Source organism: Microcebus murinus, chromosome 10 (genome assembly GCF_040939455.1).
Source record: "Microcebus murinus isolate Inina chromosome 10, M.murinus_Inina_mat1.0, whole genome shotgun sequence".
NCBI classification, from domain to species: domain Eukaryota; kingdom Metazoa; phylum Chordata; class Mammalia; order Primates; family Cheirogaleidae; genus Microcebus; species Microcebus murinus.
Window position 1 is genome coordinate 17,591,472 of NC_134113.1, and position 16,016 is coordinate 17,607,487.

Genomic DNA, 16,016 nt, shown 5'->3' on the forward strand with positions numbered 1-16,016 from the left:
GTCCCCTTACTTCCTCTATTATGGAGATACTTTAGTTCAGAGAGGATTATTTTTTAAAATGCTAACTTCCTAAAGTCATATACTTTGATAAGATGGTGTCTGAAACTATTTGTATTTCTTTTCTTCCTACAGTGTAATATCTATGCAGTGTTTTCCTTTTTTCAAAAATATGCCTTATTGCTTGTTTTCTGGGTTGCCTGAGTGGTCTAAAGGAAAACCAGTTACCTTTAATAATTCTAATGGAATGTAGTTATGAGGGCCAAACTAAACAGATTTCTACAGCTATAGCAATTAGGCATGAAAAGTGAAAAAAAAATAGTTTTTACCATTTGCCAAGAATGAAATCTTGCAATGTAAGATTTTTAAAAAATATTTTTTCTCTTAACAAAGTTGTTATTTTATCTTCAATCCAAAACAAGATGATGTTTGTTGCTTTGTGTGGTAAAATATACCTTAAGTCACTCGAATAAGTGATATTGGGTAATGTCTATACCAAAAACTAGTCGATTTTAAATGCATATCCCCAGTCTCCCTGAATTAGGCAACTTACATGTTAATTTATGTAACTTAATAATTTATATATATTACCCTTAAGTTCATATTAAGTTTATCATATAGTGTGCTTATGAGTAAAAACTGGAACTACCTAACTTTGTTTTTCAAGTAGCTGTACTATACTGTCTGAAAAATACTCAGTTTTAATTTGTAGTTTCTTTTAGAACTGAAAATGTTACCTTTGCTTATTTCACCAAATTTAGCTCCCTCCGTCTGCTCTAGCACCCTGATCACATCTTGGCTCCTTATGCCAAGTTCTTTGCCTCTCCCCATCTGCCTGGCATGGCCTTAAACACATGTACTTCCCTCTGCCTAGCTAAGTCCCACTCATCCTTCAGGTCTCAGCTTCATCAGAAAAGATTTCCAAACATTTGTAAAAACTTTGTACTAATCACCAAATATAGAGAATAACATCACCCAAAACTGAGTAGGTGTGTATTACAGCCTTTATATAGACTGGTTGCTGTAGCCCCTTAGATATTTCTTTCAAGACTGTGCTGCTTTTTATACCCAGTTTTAAGTAAACCATAAGGCAGAATCCCTTCAAGTCTCAGGTCACAGATGGCACTGGGATAGATTCATTTCTCTGGCGTCTGGCCATTGCTTTTAAAGATACAAACTTGCCTAATATTACAGTTATAGCTTTCCCTCACCTTCCTCCAGGGACTGTTCCATTTTGCACTGCATATTAAAGAAATACCTGTGCAAAGCAATGTACTGTAAGAACGTCTTTGCCAAAGTTAATGCCAACAAGTGTGTCAAGTAGGAATAAAATCGTAAAATATGTGCTGGCACTATCTGTAGAAACTTAATGGCCATGTATTGGTTTTGTGGTGCAAATTACACGTTAACAGGTAATTCTTCCATCTTCCAGAAAAATATACTGAGATTATAAAATTCTGACACTGTGGCATAAAATTTTGCCTCTTTAAGGTATAATTTAGGTCTTCCTGATTGTCCTCAAAGAGCAAGCATTAATAGGTTTATGTCTTACTTTTGCACCTGTTTTCCAGGATTCAATTTCAGAGTACGTCTCTGAATGAAAGAAATTTCTGAATCTTGAACACTGGGTAGTTGGTTGAAAAGTTGCTGGGCAAAGACAAGTCATAACACAAAGTGCCTTTCAGCCAAGACAGGTATGCCAAGGAGGTTCATTCATGTGTATATAATCCCCAATATTAGGTTTACAGGAAACCAAATCCAAATTCTTTTTTCAGACCAAAGCAATCATTAATCAAAGAACACAAAGGAGTAATGTTTGGGCCATTTAAGGAAATGGCAGAGCCATTCCTTTGGAGGAGGTATGTATCTTTACAAAACGGTTTCTTTCTGCACATTTCCAACCTTGCAAGTAGTAGTCCCCATACCATCAAAGTGCTATCTTGAAAAACAGTACTAAGGAGAGAACCAGGCATCTTGTAATTCTGCATCGGCCACACAGCACCATGTCTCCTACTCATGTAAAGGGCAAACTAAAATTTTAGTCTAGACTTCATTTCCAAGAGTAAAGACAGCCTAATTACCCTAACAACTCCCAGTTTAAAAAAAAAACCCAAAAACATATAAGAAATAACATAAAATAATAGAAAGTTAATTAAATAATATAAAATATCTTTTTAAATGTATCACTGAGTTGACATGAAAGTAAGGAATTTGCAGAACTCCAAAACATGAAGTGAAAATAGGAAACCTGTGAGAGAAGCCAGCATCAAAGCCTGCTTTTGCCACGAGAGTTCTTTTGAACTCTTAAGTTCTTGAGCTAGCAGTAGAGGGTGGCCTGGACATAGAGCTTAAGGCTTACCTAGGCTGAAGTTTTAATAGGGTCACAACAGAGAAGTAGGAAGCAAGGAAGTTTGTCTGCCTCAATTTTAGTGCCAGATGAAGGGGGATAAATCACCACTGACCTCACATTCATAACCACAGGCCTTTCCTCAAGATTTGTCATCTGAAATCACAGAACCGTCAGCTGATAATTTAAGGTGGTATCAGGTTGGTTGCCCCTGGATGTCTAGCAGAGTAAATAAATTCTCTCAAGGATCTCAATTTCAGGCCATGCTTCAAATGATTTGCCAAGGAAAACAAGTTTAAGATATCATGAACTCGAGGGAAAATGACACCATGAGGGAGACACAAAATGTATAACAGACAATAGAATCATCCACAAAAACTCAACATTGGTATTAACATGGGGAAAAAAATGATGTTTAAAGAAATGGAATAAGGAACAAAAGATTACACAGAAAACAAATGAGATTTATAAGCCAAATAGAACTTGCAATAAAAAACATATAATTGAAAATTAAAACTCAACAAAGAGAAGAAAAAATAAGAAAATGAAAAAAAGAAGGCAAGAAGGGGGAGTAGACCAAAAAAAGGCCACATAATTTATGATGAAGACCTAGAAATAAATCTAATGATATTTATAATCACAATAAATATAAGTAGACTAGATCCAGTTTAAAAGGCAGATTTTCTTTGGCTTTATCTTTTAGGTTTGTCTCCTGCAAACTCAACAAAAGGCCAAAGAAAGAACTAATATATACCTGAAAAAGACTAACCAAACTATTGGTATAGTAAGAAACAACAACAAAAAAGATGAAGGCAACAAGCATTCACAGAGATAGTCAATACATAATTATAAAAAGTTCATTTCACCAGGGAAGATAAAATAATTCTAAAATATTACATACTAATAATACTACCAGTATGCATCTAGTAATAAAGCCAAAAGAAAAAAAAAAAAGCAAATATTGGCAACTTAAAAAGAAATTGAGAAAACAATCTATTATCATAATGAAATCTTGAGACCAGTAAATAAATCAAGTACAGGATAAATCAGTAAAGAGAAGCTCTTTATAGCACAACTAACAAGTTTGATTTAATGGAGACTTACATAACGTTACACTCAACTCTTAGGTAATACACATTCATTTTCAGTATACACAGAACATATATGAAACTGACCACAAGATAGGACATAAAGCTAGTCTTATTTCAGAAAAATGAAATCTTACAGATTGTATTCTCTGGCAAGTGATAAAGGGGTCAACTACAGATCCTGTGGAAATGGAAACAATACCAGAATAATATGGACAGCTTTGTATAAAAAAATTAAGATTAACTGGAAAAACCCCTAGAAAAATGTATTAAGTTTAACAACACTGACTCAAGAATAACAAAATCCTAATGATCCTATAACCTTAAAGAAACTAAATAGTTTAAAATCTTCCATTAATGACCAAATGGCTTTAAAGACTAGTTCCAAACTTAAACTCTTCCAGGACTCTAGAGGCAAGCCAGGATTGATCCCAGGAGTTGGAGGTTACAGTGAACTATGATTGTGCCACTGCACTCTAACCTGGGCAACAGAGCAAGACTCTGTCTTTAAAATAGGTTAAAGGAGAAAACAGTCATTTAAATTGATGCAGGAAAAAGTCTTCAATAAAATGCAACATCTATTCATAATACAACTATTAGCAACTTAGAACTTCCTTAAACTGGTAAAGGCCATGTATGAAAAAAACTCTGAACAGTGAAATGTTAAAACAAAAACATTTCCTTTAAATTAAGATTAAGACAAAGATGTTCACTATCAGTTTTCATCAACATTGCTGTACAGGTCCCACCCAGTACAGAAATATAAGAAAAAAATTTTTTTAAAGTATAAGGATCAGAAAATTGCCATTATTTGCAGATGATATGATAAAAACTCAAAGAACATCTAGATACATTGTTAGAACTTTAAAAAGTTTAGGCCAGGTATGGTGGCTCACGCCTGTAATCCTAGCACTCTAGGAGGCAGAGGCGGGCTGAGAGTTTGAGCTCAGGGGTTCTAGACCAGCCTAAGCAAGAGCAAGACCCTGTCTCTACAAAAAAAAAAAGAAATTAGCCTGGCAACCATATATATATAATTAGCCGGGCATGGTGGCACATGCCTGTAGTCCCAGGTACTTGGGAGGCTGAGGCATGAGGATCGCTTGAGCCCATGAGTTTGAGGTTGCTGTGAGCTAGGCTGATGCCACGGCACTTTAGCCTGGGCAACAAAGTGAGACTCTGTTTAAAAAAAAAAAAGTTCAATGTAGTTGCTGGCTCTAAAATCAATGCATATCAACAATATTCCTATAATCAGAATAGAAATTAAAATTTAAAAAATTCAATTTACCATAGCATTAAAAAATCTAAAATTCTTATGAAACCTAATATAAGATGTAAAGACCTTTAAGGGGAAATTTTTTAAAGTTCATTGAGAGACATTAAAGAACACCTAATAGGGAGACACATGATGTTTTTGGCTGGAAAGATTCATTGAAGTTGATCAACAGATTCAATACAATTACAAAGACGATACACAAACTGGAAGAAGATATATTCAACATGTTTAGCTCACAAAGGATTGGTATCCAGAATATATAAAGAAATCATGTGAGTGCATGAAAAAAAAGACATGCAACCTAATAGAAAAATGGGCTAAAGACATGAATAAGTATTTCACAGAAGAGGAAATATGAGAGACCCATATATGAAAAACACACTCAACTTCATTAGTAATCAGGGAAATGCAAATTAAACCTACAATAAGATACTATATAATAACCATCAAATTGGCAAATATTAAAGACAGTCAAGTTCAAGTGTTTGCCAAGATGTGGAGCCATGGAAATACTCAGCCACCATGAGTTGGAGTGTAAATTGGTACAAATACTTAAGAAAACAATTCAGCATTACCAAATAAAACCCACTCCCTAGAGCAGCAGTTCTCAAAGTTTTGGTCTCAGAACTTCTTTATAACCTTAAAATTTACTGAGGACTTCAAAGAGCTGTTCGTGTGGGTTATATCTATCAATATTTACCATATTAGAAATTAAAATTTAGACATTTTAAAAACAAAAATATGCAAGCATACTTGATTAGCTGTCAGAGTGATGATGGCATATATCTGGAAAATATTTAAACTTGTGAAAAAATGAGAGTGAAACAAATAATGTCTCAGTATTATTATGAAAATAGTTTTGTCCTCACAGATCCCCTGAAAGGGTCTCAGGGACTCCCAAAAGTCCCTGGACCATACTTTAAGAACAACTGTCCTAGAGCAACTGTTGTCCAAGTGCACCAGGAGACAGGAACAAGAAGTCATTCATTCCTCAAATATTTATTGAGCATCTATCCGGTGTCAGGCATTGTTCTAGACATACGGCAGAGAACAAAACAGACAAAACCCAGCCCACACAGTGCTTACAATGAATTGGACAGAACGTTCACAGCAGCATTGTTTGTAATAGCAAAAAACTGAAAACAATCCAAATCTCCATAAATAGAATGGATAAATTGTTAAATAGTCACATAATACTATACAGCCGTGAAAAAATGAAATACAATTACATGCATAACATAGATGAGAATCTCAAAAACAATATCAGAAAAAAGAGATCACAGAAGAATACATACAGCATGATTCCCTTTACGTAAAAGTTCAAAAACAGGTAAATCTATACAACATTTTATTACGGATACATACGTAGATGGTAGAGCCACAAATAAAAACGTGGGAATTATTAACAAAAAATCCAGAAGAACATTTACCATGTGTAGTGTGTATGGCAGGAAGACAAATGGGAGAGTCTAGGCTGCTGAGAATGTTCTAGTCCTTAAACTGAAGATTGAGTACATGAGTGATTATTTTATTTTTCAAACCATACATATACTTTATATACTTTTATATGTATTTTTCACAACAAATATTTTAAAAGAAAAATATAAGGTTATGTAATATATGTTTTCATCAACGAAGAGGGAATATGTGATATCTCGGCCACTGCTGTGCTATGCAAATCAGCCAATTATATTAATAATAATGGGGAAGAAGTACATAATATGAAAAAAGAAACAAGTATGGTCTATTTCTCACAGAAACTAACTAGATTCCCAGAGGATCAAGATCCAACAAGATGGGAATATTATAGCATTGCTCTTGCAAGTTGGCTAGGAGTCACTGGCATGACTCTAGTTAATTGGTCACTTTGTTCTCTGGGTATAATTACTGGTATAAAGCAGATAATGAAATGATAGGTGATGTAAAACCCAAATAAACTGACAGACAACACCTCTTTACTGAAGTCTGTTGACTTTCAATATTGACTTTCAAACATACAAAATTCCCTCTGGTACATCCTCCTAATAATGTGGTAAGTATTCTGAAAATACGGAAGGTGCTTGGCAGCAACTGACTTTCTCCATTTGATCAATAACAGGTGCCTTGCTTGTCACACAAATGTCATAGCAATTTGTAATCACGTCTTTGCCAAGGTCATGAATGTCAGTAATATTCTGCAGACTTAACACATTGACCGCCACACCAGAAAAAAAAAATGTTTTTCCTTGGGGCTACAGTTTTTTTTTTTTTTTTTATGAAAATAGAATAAAAATTTTGAAAACAAAGCAATCCTTCTAATTTAATGAAAAAATTTTTACTTTTTATTATTTTGTGTGTATGAATTACAAACAACTTGAAAAATAGTTCTTGCAGCTCCCAAAGTGAAGAGACATGTGAGTTACATAATGCTTCACGAGGCCCCTGGCTCACAACTAGCATGAGTTAAATAAAACTCACATTGAAGTTAATGTGTTAGACAAGAAACAGTTAAGGTGTAATTTTTCCTGATCCAGGGAATTAGCTGGAAATTTTGGTATAAAATTAAAAAATCCTCAAACATGAAACAGATTTGAAACACTCTATTCCCTATACCTAAATGGTATAGGTTAAAGTTATAATCTTGGCTTAGGGAGTTGCAAGAAAGTAGAAAGTGTATTCTCAGGGTCAAATCTTCCCAACTGGGTCTAACGCAAAGGTGGGGACACACCACAAAGTTCCAGGTATTGCTGTAGCTATTTTTAAAATCCTAGCAGCTGTTAAGACCTAGAATCTTAACCATAGTGAAGCTGGAATGGATAGAGCCACCAGGGGGTGCTAAACTGCAACTGTAGGATGCTTTTGAATCAAGCCCTTGGATCTTCTGAACTTTGCCCACTCACTTACATGCTATGCTTTGATATGTTGCGTAAGTATTATACCTGTAGCTTTTTGCTCCTTTCCCAATATGAAAATAGAAATTAGGAGGGAAGTCTTCTTAAGTTTCTTAGAGAACTTCCACTCTGTCTTCTCAGGGAGGAAGAGGAATGGATAATCCTCTTGGTTGAAGCTGCACATTTGTTGGACCATGATTTACTAGTGGACAGGGTTATTCTATGTTCAAAAACAAACACCAGCTGCTACCTTTTACTTTTAACCTGAATATGCTCAGACACAAAGGGCTCTTCTTGTGCCTTCCTCAATTCTCAAGCTCAGGAATGACGTATCCTTCGGCTTCTTGTTTCTGGGTAGTTGGGAGACCATGAAGGGGAGTTGGTAGGATGGGGGCCATTCCTTCCCTTAAGAACTTCCATATCTGATATACCACCAGTTCTTACTTTCTGTATTTTTATTTTCAAGAATTATATGTAAACATCCTGACATCTCTAGGTACTCTTCAAAGACCTTGGTTCAACAAGCAAAATGAAATCAGTAAATAAGGAATACTTCCGTAGCCTTCACAGCTTCATCCCTATGACTTCCTAGCCTTCTCTTGATCCAAGGTCAAAGGCTTTATAACTCTGTATTCTCAAGACTTTTGAATTTGAGGTATTGGCAGGAACAGTAACCAGATTAAGAGTTTGATGATCTTTAAGTAGCAGGCCCTTGCTCAATTCAATTTATCCAAAATACCAAATATATAAAACAAAAGAACTTCACACTCAGTTTCAGATACCCCCTGCTGAGATTAATAGGCCCACAAAGGGACATTTTCTTGATATTAGTTCTGCAGAGGACAGGAGAGAAGCAAACTAATACTAAGACATGGAAATCTATTTTGAACAAGGAGGCTGGTATCCTCGGATTTTATAGCCTTGTCTGTGTTCAATTTACAGAATTTTTTTGTTTTTCTCCCAAAATTTTATAGTTCATGTTTTTCTAGGCATGATCAAAATATACCTTTTCTGGAGTTACAAAAATATATGTAAATCTAGGGACTCACAACTATAACTGGAAAACTTAGAAGGGAGGTTTCCCAATATCATTTGTTTTTCTGAGTGTAAGAATCTTTTGCCCTGTAAGCTCAGAGGTAACAACAGTGACCTGACTTGATATGTATTAATAAGAATCCAACTCAGTTCCAATCCTGGTGTCCATGTTGTCCAGCACTTCCCTGTGCTTAAATAGGTAAGTTGTTTCTAGTGTCAGATAACAGACTAACTTTTGACATATTTTTAGCTCATTTTGATCATCCAATGTTAAATAATCCAGCAATGCCTACCAATCTCATCAAATGCTAAGATCTTTTTAAATCAAAGACCTCTTGAGATCTATATGCCACTATATTAAATCCCTTTTTTATCCCAGAACTTCTCTTAGGAACCTAAGTATAACAGTAACAGAGTAGGTAGGGTAAGACAAAGCTAAAGAGTTTATATTTCTTACCAAATCCACAAAAGTCTCTTTCCCTTTCAAAGCCTCTCTCCCATTTTGACCCGTTTGAGAGTAGGGAGTAGGAATATGAAGAGTTGTAAAGGTGACATTCTTTACTCACTGTTAAAACATTTAAGTATCAGTTAACTGGCTAATATGGAAGGGTATAAAGACCCAGACTTTGCCTTGAAGACCTACCACCTAGCAGAGGGAGAGGGACAATGCTAACAAATAAGGGCACTAAGTTTTTAGACTGCTATGACTGAAGATGTAACAAAGGACAGTGTGGGAGCACAAAAACAAGCAGTCAAATCTGCCTGTCAGTGGAGTATGTCAGGAAAGGCCTCTTCAGGTTGACAACATTTGACCTGAATCTTAAAAAAAGAGCCAGATGGGAGTGGAAAAAGGGGACTGCAGACAGGAGGAGGTGCACAAAGACATAAGGCATGGTATCACAGACATTGCAGAAATGTGGAAGTGCCCAGGGAGCAGATAAAGTTTCATGTGACGAGATTGAGTACAATGAAAAGGTTCATTGGATTTGGGAAATGGGGGGTTATCCTTGACCTTTGCTAGAGCCATTTCAATGGAGTAGCAGGTCAGAAGCCTGGTGCTGTGAATTAAAAAGAGTGAAAGCATGAAGAAAAATATTTAAAAGTAAATGTGGCAACAAGTTTAGTCTATTTCTTGGAGCCATTTGCCTTTTTATGTTGAAGCATATTAGTTCAGGTACAATAAAAGTTAGATACGGTTTACATTTCTAGGAGAAAATGACTCCCAACCACAATCCACCATCTTAAAAACAAGTTTATAAACACAATCCGTTTTCAAAGACTGCCTAAGTTATTTCAGATGAATAAAATCAACATTTCTACAAATTTACTCTGCCACCACTAACACTTCTTTCACATAATTCAAAATAAATAACACCTGTATAATTGTTTATAGTAGAAAAGGTGCTTTATTTTACATATCATTGGTACACGATACATAAAACTGCCTAAAATCAGTCTTGGAAAACACAACAGTTACACCTTAAATGGTCAAAGACCAAGTCTATTTTGCAATCTACTTCATTTATGATCAGATGACTACAATAATTTTAAATACTAATAATCTCTTCATATCCAATGTTACAAATGATTTTTATGTTACAAGTGCTGTAATTTTTTAAAATAAAAATATCTTTAGTTATAGTAGACCATATCTCTAATCAGAATGAATCTTTGCTAGGCTATAAGTTTTTGAAATAATGGATGAACAGTTTCACCTTCCTATAGATGATTATATTTATGTATCTGGGTAATGGGGCAAGGGTGCCTCATACATGCAATCAGATTATTTCAATTTTTTTTAAAAAATGCAGATAGAATTGAGTTTATATATATTCCATTTCTAATTAAATTGCCAAAAAAGTTTACTAAACTAAAATGAAGTCAATACAATATTTAGAAAACATAATTCTAAGAGCATGCAACATCAAAAATACTTTTACTATTTATGTGAACCAAAATTGCAGAGCACAGGAAGAGGACTGTGGCACAAAGGCTTGTTACATCTGAACTGCTTATCCAACTGGGAAGAGTAAAAAAAGTAATTTAACTCATTGTAAGTCCTCCCATGATATAGCTGCATGATATAGCTCACTGCTACAGAAAGGGATGGCCACTTAGAAAATGTGCAAATCATAAGAAGCTAAATGCACTTCCCTTATTATTTACCCCAATCCATTCTATTCATGAACACACAACTTTAAGATCTCATATTAACTATTAACGTCAAAGCCACAAAGATTTCTTAATGGCATTTTTCAGTCACCAGTCCCTTATCAGGGAGATAATATGACTGGTGCTTAAGGTACAAATGGCCCAAAAATCAGAATCTGGGCTAATTCTCAATGTTTTTTACTTTTACATTTATTATTTCAACAAATTCCTTGGTACAGAAAGACTGTCCTTCACTCTAAAAAGTCATTATGTTAGAGCCACAGATTCATATTCACTTCTGGTCTAGAACAATAGAGGCATTTAAGCAAAGTAAACTAAATCAAATACTAAAATAGGTATAGATGTGCACATTCAAATATTCTATCCTTTGCTTAAAATTTACGAATTCTTTGTCATTAAGAGAAGTGCTTTAAGATGCAAACTGTTAATTAATACAGAGAAGGGGTTAAAAGCCAGACTTTTTCTGTTAAAGCAAATGGATCATTAAAATAACTGGGTTTGAAACATATACCTACTAAAACTTTCCATTCTTATTCTTTTTATGACTAAGCACACACATATACACAACAAACCCTAGCATTTAATATGTGCAAAATTGCTTACCATGTATTTTAACTTTGGTTAAGTATTTGTTTAGCCTATATGAGACACGTTACAGAAGCTAGACAAATGATTACAAACATAACAATGAGGTAAGTTAAAATTCTACTAGTGCAAAAAGCAAGCATATGCCAAAAGCAAAGCATATGAGTTAAACAAATGCAGAATGAAGCTCTCACCAAGGGCGTTACTGGGATAACAAACCAGAGAAGCTCCTTGTAAACATTGTAAAGTACACATTTAAAGATTAAAGATTCATACAGCCACAAAAAAGGTATTCTAACAACACCATAGTAGTGCATTTATTTTATCTTTAGAGTTCAGAAACCACTCATTATGTGTCTAACAGTTTGCATATTTTCTTCAAGAGAAAATTAGTGAGACACATTAATTACAAATACTGTAGTATAAAAATCCCAGTTCTTTACAAAATTTATATATTAAAATATTCTATACACTTTAAATTAGTAACTGGAACACACATATATATCAATTCTGCAGAATTAAATCCATCTTTGCTGGGGGTACTATACAGGAAATTTGAGGACATAGCTACTCAGTCAACCTAAACTGGCATAAGGTTATGTGGTATAAAAAAAGATAGACTTGTGCCCCTGCAGTATGCAGCTCTTAGTTTGAAATATCTTCTCTGCAATTATTGCTCTGTATTTTCGTTCCAGATTTGAATAGGCAGTGGAACCATGAAATTCCTAAAAGGTTCAAAACAAGTTACCTGTAGCAGAGTGTTCATAATGCCTATCTGTATCTTTAAGGTTGTAATGGAACCTGAGTTAGCTGTCTAATGCTTACATTTCCATTGTAAAAAAGTTTATACAATTTTGAGGTAAAAACAATGCAAAAATAAAACATTTAGAGCATTTACAAAAATCTTACAAATGTTTAAAACACTATTTCAAAATTTGTGTCCTGTTAAGGTGCTTATTTCTTTCTGCAATAGGAGGACATATACTTTAATTTTGAATTTTAAATTATGAAGATTTTACTTTTAGCAAAAGCAAAGTTAGAGCCATTAGGACAGATTAAAATGTTCAGGGATATACTTCACTTCTAATGAAAATACAAAATTTTAGTGGTGAAAGGGACTTTAAAGGTAAACTATTATAACTCCTTCATCTGTCAGTGAAGAAAAAGAGAGCCAAATAAGTTTAAGTGCCTTTGGCCAAAAATGTATTCAAATATATCATCCTGATAAGAATCAAGAAAACTCATTATTTTTTTGTATTTTATCATGATTCTGGGAAAATAATAAAAACTTCAAAAGCAGAGTTTCTAAATTTGTCTCTTTCTTTTTTAATTTCTTAAGCTTTGTGCTAACTGTAAACAAACAGAACAGTCAAATGGCTACTAAAATTAGTATCACAAATATTATCCAATAGAAGATAGTTGTTAGAAGACCATTGCTCATATAGAATAAAGATATAAGGAATACTCAAAGATAGGGAATTTACAATGTAGAGAATATTTACTTTATATGACAGCATAGTGTACAACAGCCAGTTACTAGAATCATCTCAATAACTCTAGGATGACTGGTTTACATAGGCTTTATAAAAGATATTGGGGTAATAAAGCTTTCTAGTTTTTATCTTAATTTTACTACTTTTCTTTATAAAAGAGCTATACCTGTAAGGAAGAGCCAATGTACTAATTTTCAGAGTCTTTGCTTCTTTTCTATTTTTATTTGGATCTAGAATTGAGCAAATACATTTTAAGAACAACTTACAAACTCAAATTCATAACTGCTAGAAATACAGTCAGAGAATACTCCTTTAAATGACAAATCTTCATAACCAGTTACTAATAAATAATCATCATTACAATAGCTTCAGTAAAAAAACAATTCAATTTAAAGATGCTTTCTTATTGTTACCTTGAAGCCATCGAACTTGTGTAGCCGGTCCATATCCCTTTTCATTCTTTGCTGATATCCTGAACACAATAGCAGGCCTGGATGTATAATCAATATGTGCATTTGCAAGTTGCCCAGCAGTTACTATACATGATGTTTTAAGACCACAATAAATCCTCATAAACACAAGTTGACTTGGATTATCTTGTATCTGTGCTGTGCGGATAGCCAAGTAGGCTGAATATTCCAAAATATTTCCAGAAGGTGAAGTTGGAGGTTCCCAGGAAAGATGGATACCCTCAACATTCTTCAAGAGGGGGATAAAAAACAGAGAAAGATTCTTAAGTTTTCTCTTTTATCGCTTATTATGTTGAATCTATCTTTAGAACACAAAATGCTCATTTTCACTAAAGTAACTACATTAGATGTTAGATCTTTTATTGCTGATTTTTTAAAACTCACCTTAATTGGATCTATAATTCATGCTCAGTTTTCAAAAACACAACTAGGCTTACATGTCTGCCTATAATATCCCAAAAAGGGGACTTTTCCTCCCTAAAAGCAAATCTTTTCTTCTCTAAGGAGGGGCAAGATCTTAGGATAAAATACAATCCAATTTTATGAATTCTATTAAAATTCTCCAGCACAAACTTTCTAGTTCCATAACAAGAACAAATAAACAAGCATACCAGATTTCCCTGCCTTTCTGTGATTTGGATGCCGTAATTCTGTTTAAAATTTGTTACTCAAAAATATCATAAGTGATTAGCAAAAAAAATTTTTAAGCTTTTAATCCATTCCTTTTAGACATCTCATTTTATTAGATGCTAACAAGAATTTCTAAACTGAAGTTTACTTCATGTACAAAGTTTCAAATAATTGAAGTCACCAACAAGTCTTGACCTGATGTCTCACCTTTGAAATTCTGACTGCAGAAGGAGCTCCAGGAAAACCAGGAATACAAGTTTTAAATTCACTGATTTTGCTGAAAGGGCCTATTCCACAACCATTGATTGCAGCAACCCTGAATCTGTACCCTGTGCCTGGAACAAGATCTTGTTTCTTAAGTAAACTGTAGTCAGGTACGTCTGCATTTCCTACCTAAAATGTAATATATACAAAAGTCAAAGAAAAGATATAATTAATTTATTATTATTAAATTTTTAAAAATTATTTAATTTTCATTAAACAAAGCTTTCAAAGAATGAACTATGTTTTAAGGTTCTAGTTCACATTTATTTCCCTCTCTCACACATGGAATGAAGCTTCTAATACAGAAGCAACTAAGCTCATAAATGAGTGATTTTTATCCAGAGGAAAAGTGTCCTTTCCAGTTGAAAATCACTAATTATAAAGAGAAAGGTAAGAGTATTCTGCATATGAAGAACATGGAGGTAGAAAAAAAACTGACAACCACTATAAACAAAGTAACAACTATTCCACCCTCATGTAAACTTGGAGCAGAAATCTCAGAAGATTTACTAATGGTCTGGCCAGGAACAACATCCTTTAGAGATAGGCAAGCAAACGTGACAGAAAAGGAGTGACTGGCATGTAGTATAGAGCATTTTTAAAAATTAATATTCATCACTTCTTGGCCTTTTGGCTACGATCAAGTGTAAAAAATTAATATTCAGTAGACACTAAATAAATGTTAAGCTGAATAATTAGATTATATACTCTAAGAAGGAAGATAATAACATTTACAACTTTTAAGCAATTTTTACATATTTTCCCTAACTTTCACAGTGAGACACTGAGTTTCCATGTGTTATTCTACTTTGAGGAAACATATGAGAGGTTAAACAAGTGACTTGCCAAAGTCACACTGCTGAGTACTGGAACTAGTGATTCAAACCACGTTTACTGAATATAAGTTTTATGCTCTTTTTTTCTTTTAGGAAAAATCAGGTAGCTACTAGGCCCTCAGATACGGATATGTCCTCATATATGAAATCCAACTACAGTAAGAAATTTCACTAGACCTAATACTAGAATTTCTATTTTTGTCAAGAACTGGAAAAATTCAATATAAAAAAGAGGGATACCAGAAGTGATAGTAGAAATACTAAAATAGAATGCTAAATGATATAGTTCCCATTTGTGCATATCTTCAAGAGATTCAAAATGAGTATCTACTTCCTTGGCAATTCTCTCTCAGAAATTCTCCATCTCAGAAAAAAATTATTTCAAAGCATATTGGCTTTGGAGCTGTTGTCCATTTCATAATTTTTAGAAGGTTAATGTCTCATTTACATATCTATGTCATTTATATAAACACATACACATAAACACATACAGAGTCACATATATATATGAAGTCCTCTTTAAGGGGCTTCAGAATCCAGGGAAAATTAGATTGTATTCAATAGCATACAGGGGCTTTTAGATTTTTTTAATTGTAAGATCAGGAATAAAAAAAATTTCAATAGAAAAAACATGTTCCATCCTCTAAACACACTGGTTAACAAAATTAGAAATATTTAAAAAAATCCTTATCTGTGTTGGTCAGACTAGATTATTTATGATTCAAAACCCAGCTTAATGAATGGATAAGATTTTTTTTTTTTTTTTTGGAGATGGGGTCTGGGGGTCTTGATATGTTGCCCAGGCTAGAATGCAGTGGCTATTCACAGGCACGATCATAGTGCACTACAGTCTCGAATTCCTGGGCTCAAGTGATCCTCCTGCCTCAGCCTTCCAAATAGCAGGGATTATAGGCACATACCACCACACCCATCTCTAAGATTTTTTTATATGATGT

General features: G+C 33.9%; 1 protein-coding gene across 1 annotated transcript in view; it reads right to left on the reverse strand.

The window, feature by feature from the left end:
- Positions 1-10,241: 10,241 nt before the first annotated feature.
- Positions 10,242-16,016, reverse strand: part of HCFC2 (host cell factor C2) — a 35,491-nt gene continuing 29,716 nt past the window's right edge. Inside the window, exons 14-15 of the mRNA XM_012772717.2 lie at positions 14,168-14,353; positions 10,242-13,559 (exon numbers count right to left, since the gene is read on the reverse strand). Of these exons, the coding sequence (XP_012628171.1) occupies positions 13,245-13,559; positions 14,168-14,353 (501 nt within the window). The 3' untranslated portion in view covers positions 10,242-13,244. The remainder of the gene's footprint in view (positions 13,560-14,167; positions 14,354-16,016) is intronic.